At 40.9% G+C, this 10,623-nt stretch overlaps 1 protein-coding gene across 2 annotated transcripts in view; it reads left to right on the forward strand.

Moving 5' to 3' along the window:
* Nucleotides 1-9,848, forward strand: part of col8a2 (collagen, type VIII, alpha 2) — a 38,336-nt gene extending 28,488 nt beyond the window's left edge. Inside the window, exons 2-3 of one of the 2 annotated variants that reach the window (XM_029513513.1) lie at nucleotides 1,969-2,160; nucleotides 5,050-9,848. In XM_029513513.1, coding sequence (XP_029369373.1) covers nucleotides 1,989-2,160; nucleotides 5,050-6,953 — 2,076 coding nt within the window. In that variant the 5' untranslated portion in view covers nucleotides 1,969-1,988 and the 3' untranslated portion in view covers nucleotides 6,954-9,848. Of the gene's footprint in view, nucleotides 1-956; nucleotides 985-1,968; nucleotides 2,161-5,049 lie in introns of those variants that run through there. The other variant, XM_029513514.1, reaches the window with a different exon arrangement.
* The last annotated feature ends 775 nt before the right edge of the window (nucleotides 9,849-10,623 follow it).

The raw sequence follows: 10,623 nt of genomic DNA on the forward strand, positions 1-10,623 counted from the left end.
GGGAGGATTGCGTGAGACACTTTAACAACGTCTGCAGGGCTTTTGAGAAAATGCATTTGATAAACAGTTTGTGGAGGTCTGTGAACCACCCATTTGTATCTGATCCCTGTTCATGCACAGTTTTTGTGCTTTAGTGCATGCTGCTCTTGTTCTTCTGAGAGTTTGACGCCTGGAGAATGGTGGGCATCCAGAGCTGCCTGTTAAATTACATCTGCACCAAAACCACAGACCCCTATACCAGACGAGCCTCCCTGCCAGCCAGCCAGCAAGTCGGCCAACAACCAAACACCAACACTGGTCTCTCTTTCTCCTGTTTATTTCTCTTAACATTGTCTTTGCTTTCTTCTCTTTTCATAGTTTCATAGTTTTTATAGTGTTTAGTGTGAAAATTGTAGAAATGTTATTTGATTCACTGTGGTACCGCAGACACACACACACTTAGGACTAATTACAAAAAAAAAAACAAAACAAGAAAAAGCTCAGAAACACTTTGGTAAGTAGCTGTAAAGCAAGAATTTGACTTTCTAGCTATGTGGTAGCTAAACAATCACAGACAACAATGTGGCAAATCTGTAAAACCGGCTTGATCTCTGCACAAATGGTGGCAATGAACACACCTTTTTCAAAGTACTCCTGATTTGAGGTCTGCTGTGAGCTCACAGATTACATGTCATACCAGCTTCAAGTTAACTGCAGTGATTTTCAAATTAGAAAATGTCACATCATTTCCAAATTAGAAATGTCAACTCATGTTAGCATAATTCCTCTTCTCCAAAGACAATGAAGCCAGCATGAAAGATTACAGATTCAAATGTTGATTTAATTTGATCAGATCAAATCTTGATATGGCTGGATGCCTGAGTATTATACAATCAGGTTATAAGAGCTGATGGTAAAAGAAAGTCTTTCTTGTGTCCAATTTGGTTTCCAAAGTTTCTTCTATCCCTGTTATTGGCATGGCATTGCCACATCTTCCTGTAAATGGTGTTCTGCCTCAGTTAAATCAGTAAATCACCCAGGTTAATAGACAGGAACTTGCAATATATGGTTTTTCCTAGCTATGCACCATTTCATTCCCATCCTTTCCCAATTTCCATGCCTAATATAAGTTTGACATTTCTAGCATTAATTCCTGACAGTCATCAGTCCATAGAGAGCTCGGGGGGAGAGCCGGAGTTTTAACTGGTGAAACGATGTGTGAAAATGGTATAAATTTGAAGTCAGTTGCAGACTCTTACAGTCTCTCACTTATGATATGCAAACACGCTAACTATCCTATGGCACTTTACTTCTCGTATCAGACCACGGTTGTGAAAATATTTGGCCGGGCCCAAAGCAATGTGGTCATGTCTTCCTGAAGTAAATTAAAGTCAACAGAAAGAGCAGCCCACTGCAGTTGCTGAAGACCATCTAGACCAAATATTCCCGCAGCCAAGTGCTCAACGCACACGCTACCTGTGCAGCAGATGACAGCAATGACATGCATGTGCAACATGCTTACATGTTATCGATACTTACATTGGCGTCTTGTGTATTTGCATAAAATAATTTTAGTAGTCATTCTGATTTTGCTTCACCAATTCTGGAGATGGTGTGTGTCGTGAACAAATTGGTGCTTAGCAGGACATAAAATTATGTATGCTTTTATAGATACCTGCCAAGTTTTTTCCCCTTTATATTTGTTCAGTCATATCAAACACTTCCCATGCTTTTCTGCAAGAAACATGTCTCCTCAGCCTTGTCTGTTTTCCTTGGCCCACTGTCTGTGGCCGGCTTGGAGGACAGAAAGGATGTTGAGCGAATGTAAGAGCATATCTTCACATCTGAAGAGATTTCATATAACTGCACACTTTCAAAATGCTTCAAGCAGTTTGATTAGTTTCAGCTGATAAAGAGCAAATACATGTTTTAACAGTTAAAATCGCTTTCATGAATCAATCCCCTGCCCCCTTCCTCTGTTTCCCTCAGTTCTTTGTGTGTGAAACCTGATGGCTGGGATGCTTGTGACCATGCTGTTGGTTCCTGTCTGTGTGCTACTGATGCTCGGGGGTCGTGCTCTTGCTGGAGGCTATCCCCCCATACCCCATATGAAGTACATGCAACCCATGATGAAAGGGCCTATTGGACCACCATTTCGAGAGGGCAAGGGACATTATGTTGGTAAGTAATCCTTGTGGCTTCAGTATACGTCTGTGTGTTTTTTTTATCTATATGTTTCACTTCCCAACTCTGCTGGCAGATTGGTCCCCTCACACACTTACACGTAATTTTTTTTTTTTTTTAACTAGTCCAGTGTGATTGAGCCCAAGTGCAATCCATGAATGGGACAGACTGGATTATGTTCTCTTCAGGCAGTTAAAGGGCCCTGTGGGTCCAGCATCATTTGGCCTCTGTGCCCACTGGGCCAGTTATTCCTCCTGCCATCTGGATGGTGTTACAGCAGAGTTCATCACATGTTGCTCAGCTGCAGGATGGAGAGAAAGAGAGTGAATCAGGCAAGGGAACTGGGAATGGAAAGGCGCAATAATCATCCTGCAAAAATGTGCAAGTGATGTGGATGCCATCATTGTCAAACTTGACTCCAGATAGAAATGTCAATCCTGGATCAAATGAAATGTGCCTTGTTTTGTCAGATTATCTACTTCAAAGCAAAATCTGAAGCAAATGAGGGGCACATTTTTGTTTCAGTATCATAAAATGATGTTTGACAATGAAATACCTCAAGAGTTGGATTCAGATCAAATTCAGGGTTGAAATCCATCATTTAAATTCCTCACAATAACATCAAAGATCTGCTTGAACATACTTTTTGGTCTTAAATGGAATAAGATGAGAACATTTACATGAATACTGTGCTTTTACTGTCACTTAGTGGCCACGTGTCCACATTGCACCACCACTGAAATACATTTTATTAGAGAAGCTCAGTGGAATACAACTGTATAAAAAAGATATTCAACATTGGGTTTCATCTTTTCATCTAAGATTACTTATATATATGTCTGTGTCTTTAAGTATTTTTATAATTGTCCACTTTAGAAAAGTTCAGAGTCAGTATCCTGCAGTGGTCTTCTATCAACTGTGAAATTTAAAAAAATGAATTAAGACATGAAGCATTTGTATCATAACACAAACAGATCATTATGACAAGATGGAAGCTAGGACACTGATATTTTATGTAAGATTTTTCCCCAGTCTGGTGTAATCACTTGAAGACACTTCTGGTTCTTATAGGTCAATAAGAAGAATGGGCTCATGTGAAAATATGATCAGTATGATAAATAATTGGCATTCGTTGAGAGAGAAGCATCAAATGATAAATTTGGACTGAAATGTTTCAGTTTTAAGTAATGCTGCTTTAATTCAAGTCAGTCCCAATTTCAAGTTGTGCTAATTTCTTTCTCTACCATCTTTGCTCTATTCATTCATCCATTCCCTAAGTTTTCTGCTGCAACTTGTATATCACTCTTTGTTGACCTGAAGTAAGTACTTTAGTTTTTGTTGATTCTTTCTGTCTCTTTGGTCCTGCAGTACCTGAGCATGTTTCAGTACGATTGAAACACAGTCTATTCATCCTGGAAAGCATTACAAGATATCACGAGGTTTTATTACCTCATGAGTGTGAAGCACCTCAACATATATGAGGGCTGTTTACAGTGAACGTAAATAACAGGGAACAAGAAAGACTATTTAAAAAGCTATGTTACTCATTCTGCATTTAAAAAAGCAAAAACAAAATGTCAGAATGGAGTTAGGCCAGAAGGTGTCACCGTAACTTATGTAGACAACCTACAAGTTAAGGCATGCTGTCTTAAGCTTTCATTAAGGGGTTAGACCTTAATGAGGGAATTCGTCTCACCCGGGATATCTGTGATTTTTTTATTTTATTTTATTTTTTTTATCAAACCTGTGCTTAATAGTTCAAAATTAAAGCAGGGACTCAGTTTCCAATCCAATCCTGGACAATCACAATGCACAGATTGAATGATATTTAAATACCATACAACTGCCATGTTTCCGACACACTGAAAGCACAGTAAACCATGAAGTTGTGTGTGTGTGTGTGTGTATGTGCCTTCTTGAACTTTTTCAATATGTTTACAGCAACAACATACAAGCAGCAAGCTACTCACATGCATGACTGCAACACCATAACCTGTTCATCTTAAGGCTGCATGCCTCATGAAATACCACTAGGGGGAGGAATGGCCTCTGGTTATAGTGTAATGGGATGGATTTTAATGTAAACTTCCACACCAGAGGTTTTGTTCCACCTCGGTTATTGTGCTTAAGACACTAGTGGCATTTCAGTATTCAATTTAAAAAAGTTCATCGCTTCCTGTGTTTGTTTTGTTTGTTGCCAAAGCTTGGATTGCCATGTATCACATACTTATTATTTGAATATGGTTATAAAAATGAAACATTTATTTTGTACAACTTTGCACTACATTGAAGTTAAACATCCAAGGACAGTGATACAGTGGTGAGATGGTGGAGCAATGGGTCACTCCTTGTCTCTCTGTTACACAAATCATCTGATGGACACTCAAACCCAGTAAGACTACAAATCAGTTAGATTTTCAAAGGGAACTGTGAATTCCTGCTCAATCATACTGTTACAATGGCCCAGGATCTCCTATGGTACTGTTTTACATATGGATTTAGAATGTACTCTCTCGAGTCAGTTTGTGCTGCAATTGTGTTTAGCCACACCATGCCAAACACGCATATACACAAAAGACTGAATAAATAACCTGAAAAATCAAATGTGACATTTTTTGGAAGCGATGGAGATGGATAAATTCAATATTGAATTCAGATTTTGAGGTATGCGGTTTTTCTTGGATGTATCTAGTACTTGATTTTGGTTGACAATTCAGCCCCTCAGCAGCAGCTTTTAGGGTTTTCCAATTACATTACTGAGCCAAAAAGGACCAAAGTCCTTTGATGTTTGATGTTATGATTCACACAAGGTTCACTAGGGTTTGGAATGCAATGTTATTTATGATATTAATATACCAACAACATGATGATTTTTTTCTCTTTTAGATATGCCACCCATGATGGAAGTAAAGGGGGAAGCAGGTCCCCAAGGAAAACCTGGACCAAGGGGCCCAGCTGGGCCACCAGGACTTCCAGGAAAACCTGGACTGGGAAAGCCAGGACTCAATGGCCAGCCAGGCCCTCAGGGGCCTCCTGGCTTTCCAGGAATTGGTAAGCCTGGACTACCGGGTCTGCCAGGAAAGATTGGGCCAAAGGGGATGCCAGGGTTTAATGGTGAGGTTGGCCCTCGTGGGGAACCAGGTCCCAGAGGTCCTCCAGGGCAGCCTGGCCTGCCTGGCCCAGCTGGCCTTTCACTGAATGGGAAACCTGGGCTTCCAGGCATCAGAGGCCCCCCTGGGGCTCGGGGAGACCCAGGATTAAAGGGTATTTCTGGCCCACCAGGTGAGCGTGGGCTTAAGGGTGAGAATGGAAATGGGAAGCCTGGGCTTCCAGGTATAAGGGGTCCTCCTGGACTGAAAGGCAGTCCAGGATCACCTGGTGCTCCGGGTATAGGAAAACCAGGACCAAAAGGACTACCTGGATTGCCTGGTCTCAAAGGTGATCAAGGACTTCCAGGGGATCATGGAGAACCAGGAGAGGCTGGGTCTCCAGGTCTGCAAGGTCTACCAGGTCCAGTTGGGGTAGGGAAGCCTGGGCTAGATGGATTGCCAGGAGCACCAGGTCCACTAGGACCAAAAGGTGAAGCAGGAGTCAGGGGTCCTCCTGGATTTCCTGGGACTCCTGGTTACGGAAAACCTGGTTTGAGTGGGCCAAAAGGAGAAAAGGGCCACAGTGGGTTGCCCGGACTACCAGGCGACAAAGGAGAGCAAGGAATGGTTGGTCCAATTGGGGAGCAAGGTCTTGATGGACAACCAGGGCCAATTGGACTTCAAGGCCCAATGGGACTCCCAGGAAAACATGGAATGCCAGGTCAGAAGGGAGAGCTGGGCCCCCAGGGCCCACCAGGACTACCTGGCCTCAGAGGTGACCATGGCCTCAGTGGACCCCCAGGAAAACCTGGCATGCCTGGGGAAAAAGGCATCCCTGGACTTAACGGTGCTATTGGAAAACCTGGACCCAAAGGTGAAGCAGGGCATATTGGCCTACCTGGGAATCCAGGGCTGCAAGGTTCTCCAGGTCCTAAAGGTGAGTCAGGGTTTATAGGAACTCCAGGCCCTAGGGGCCAGTCAGGGATCCCTGGTCTTCAGGGGCCCATGGGTCCCATGGGGCCACAGGGTGCCCCAGGCCCGAAGGGTGAACCTGGACTTCCTGGGCCTCCAGGACTGGGTAGGTTGGGAGACAAGGGAGCTATAGGCCCCCAAGGTCCTCCAGGAAAACCAGGTCCTGCTGGGCTTAATGGTAACCCTGGCCCTCCTGGTCCTCCAGGGCCCCCTGGTCCTCCAGGAAATGGCCAAACAGTTGTTGCAGGACCAACAGATTCACAGTTGGAAGGGGGTGAAATACCAGGGGACAGGAAGGGATCTGTGTATAGTCAAGTCCCTCTCTCAGCCTCTGTAGCGCCAGCCTTCACAGCTATCCTCTCCACACCTTTCCCCCCCTCCGGTATGCCAATCAAATTTGATAGGACCTTATACAATGGGCAAAATGCCTACAGCCCTGCCTCTGGCATGTTCACTGCTCCCTTGTCTGGTGTCTACTACTTTGCGTACCACATGCATGTAAAGGGAACTAGCCTGTGGGTGGCACTTTACAAGAACAATGTGCCAGCCACCTACACCTATGATGAATACAAGAAAGGCTACATGGACCAGGCCTCTGGTAGTGCTGTCCTCGAGCTGAAGGAGGGTGACCAGGTGTGGGTCCAGATGCCCTCGGATCAGGCAAACGGCCTGTATTCTACCGAGTACATCCACTCCTCCTTTTCAGGATTCTTGCTCTGTCCTACATAACCCTGTCCTTACCCTCAAAATGTTCCTTTACTGGCACCTCAGAGCAGCCCTAAACCTAAAATACCTGCAGCCATAATAGAAACACCACAAAACCCATAAAATTCTCAATATTATTGCCATCATCTTTAAATGCCTCACCCTCAATAACACGAGCGAAAAACAAACTTTGTGAAAGAAATATGGAAAGTTTTTCTTTTCTTTTTTTTTTTTTTTTTAAATAGCAGGGGATGGAATTTCATACTGTGTTCTTTGTTTCAGTGTCCTTCAACTGTGTGTTTTGGGTTGTATTTTATGTCGGTGTTTTTTTTTTTAGCTTATATTATTTTAATTATTGTCATAATTTTATTGTTATTATTTGGTCCTTGTCATCATTGTTGTTGTTGTTTATTGGATTCAGACTATCAAGTGCCTTACTTTGTAATGTGCTAGTAACAGACCTTCCCACGTGACTGCACATCCTACCCAATTGCTCTGACATAAGGACATTATCACCAGACCCTGGGGGGTGATTGGTTCCTCTGGCTGCAGTCACGTCCCCCTCTGGAGCTCTTATTTAAACCGTGAATACAGACATAAAGAGCAACAATACAATGTAAAAAAATCTAGACAAATAGCAAAAGAATGCATTTGTTGTATCACATTACTTTTAATTTTCTGTTTGTTTGACCTTTTTGGTACTCTGACTAATTGCTACTTTAAAATTATTATTGGGATTAAATTTTTTTTTTTTTGTGAGAGATATATATTTGACATTTGGCATCCATTGGATTCTTATTTCTCAGCATTTTTCTGAATTTAGAAGCTGACCAGTTAAGATGATGGGTCTTCATTGGATGTTTTTTTTTTTTTTTCAATTTACCCCAAAGCAATGCAACCCCAAAATAAATACAATCCAAGTAATTGCCTCACAATATTATTATTATTATCACATTTTAACTACCCATATGCAGAGGATCAACAACATCATGCAGGAATGGTGCTTCTTTTTAACATTAAAAATAATATTAATTGAGGGTGATCTGTATGCATCCGGTCAGTGTTTATATGTCATGGAGCAGATCTTGAAACAACTTCAGATTGACTGTAAGGATTCAACTACAGCTGGATCGGTGGTCCTTGTATTGATCTGATTGTTCCCATTTGCACTGCAGATCCCATCACCATGCTGAAGGCATCGTTTCCACTTTTCTCTTTTCTCTTACTATACAACTTATTAAATGATCTACTTGACATTTAGATTCCCAGCCAGGAATTTGTTTGCCATAACAAGAAAGTCCCAGAGCAAGACATATGAAGGTGCTGTTACATAATTCATGTTTGACTTGTTTGTTGGGCAAAAGAATTCATTCCCAAATGTTTGTGTCAAAATAAGCATAATTCTCATTCAGTTTAATGCATCATCAGTGCTTACAAAGACAGGATGTTTGAGAACTGGATAATATAAAAGTATACAGCTGGAGAAGAAACCGATTGCATTTACTATATGAATAAGTAAAGGGATTTGACTGAGGCCCACAGGTTGTGAAATACAGGCTGTGTAACTTTTAACAAATTCCTGCCAGATTTCTGGGAGAGGAGGTGGGCCAGAGGTGAGAGCTGTGTGTTTACTAATTTCTGTTGGATAACACATTGGAGACACACTGTGTGTGTGTGTGTGTGTGTGTGTGTGTGTGTGTGTGTGTGTGTGTGTGTGTGTGTGTGTGTGTGTGTGTTTTATACCCTGGCTTTCAGGTCACAGACACCTCAGCAGAGATTATAATAAACTTGAATGAAGTGACAAAAGTTAGGAAGAGGTAACAGGTCCTGTCAATGTTCCACTAGAAATTTCACTTTAAGCATTTCGGTTTAACCTCCAGGTTTTCAAGAAAGATCCACACACTCTAATGGTGCCTTTGCAGAGTTAGGGAACAGGTGATGAATGTAATGGATAGATTATGAGAGACAGGAAAACCCAAACTTAAATTGACATAATGAGATAAGCAGATAACATTTCTGCCAAGCACTGAATGGGCTATTTTACATATTGTTCTATTAAGTAGCCTAATGGTGTGCAATAAATCTAATAAATGGGAAGTGTACAAGATCTTTATTCAGTGGTTGCAGTTAAAGAAGTCAGAAGATAAAGAGGTTTGGACAAAACTGTTTTAACAATGAAAAGTTGGTGCTTGTATTACCATCTCTGTGCCTTTACATGCTGAGCTCAGACTGGATTCCAATCTAAACACCCCAACACTCTCATTACACTGAATTTCGACTACCTTACACCCTGATGGAGGAATGTCAATGTACAGGAGGATTGTGCCAAATTTTTGAGCTTTGCAATCAGAATGAATGTATACTGTTTGACTGATTTTCAATAGCTTCTTCAAACAATGCTGTGTCATTATACATGAACAGTGTCTTTTCAAGTTGCTCTATAGAGGCAGTGCTAGGATAAGGTCTAATCAGTATTTTACATATATGTAATGCAAACAATGCACTTGCTCTTGCCCTTTCTGCCTAACAACATGAACACGCCTACAACTGCTATGTATCATCATTAATACATGAGTCTACAAGACAGTCCAAGGCTCGTTATGTACTGTATGTTACTTTTATTTGTTGCCTTCTTTTTTTGAACATATAAAATGGTGATGTGATTTACATGTGGTTAACACTCACTATCCTTATATTTTCATAGACAATGTCACTTGCTTACAGAGTTTGCCCTGTGTGCAAATCATTTAACAAGTGTCAGTAAGATCCATGTACCGTCTTGATCAAAAATTGCTTTGAAGTGTTTTCTGTTTTACTTTATTAAAATGAACAAAAAAAAAAGAAAGAAAAAAAAACAGCCTTGCTTCGGTTTTTAAGGGATATTTGTTTGTTTTAGTTTCAATAAATACAAACGGCCATTCCCATTTGCACATGAAATTAATGAAGATGTATTTATACATTTATGATAATTTAATAGGGATGTCAAGACCGACCACCGAAGCCTAGAACGTATAAATGGTATTTAACGGCATTGATGAGTTAAGAGCATTTACAACTTGTAGTTAGTATTTTAGTGTTGTTTGTGAAGGATTATTTGTGGACTTTTATTTTCTATTTGTGTAATGTACAATGTATCAGCGTATAGGATTTTTGTCATACAAAACTATTGCGTGCACTCTATGCAATAGAATTAGGGTATGAAATGCACTCTTTTTGATTGAAAATGTTTGCTTATACAAAATCTACAGTACTTGATTGTATTGATACCACATCAATAAAAAAAAACAAAAAAAACTTTCTTGTATGTTGGTGTCATACTACTATTTCTGTTTCCTGGAACAACATGTGGATTTTGTAGAGATTTAAAAACATATAAGTTTCAATATGATAGGACTGACTGAGCTACAGAGCAGCAGTAAGAATTCGTTCATTTTCATAACTAGCAATATCTGCGTGGCACATTTGGTGTTGAGATCTGACGCAAATAAAATCATGAACACTAGGGGGAGATGTATAATAATAGGTAGACCAAGTCTTTGTCTGAAAGGTACGTCAGACCAGCTGGTAAGCTTAGAGCTGTTGTTTGGATCGCTTGGGTAGAAAAAGTGTCAATGAGTCCCCTAAAACGTCATGCCTGAACATTTCCTATGATGATGTCACATGAATTGGCTTAAAATGAAAGCATAGACTTACC

This window comes from Echeneis naucrates, chromosome 11 (genome assembly GCF_900963305.1).
Source record: "Echeneis naucrates chromosome 11, fEcheNa1.1, whole genome shotgun sequence".
Classification (NCBI taxonomy): domain Eukaryota; kingdom Metazoa; phylum Chordata; class Actinopteri; order Carangiformes; family Echeneidae; genus Echeneis; species Echeneis naucrates.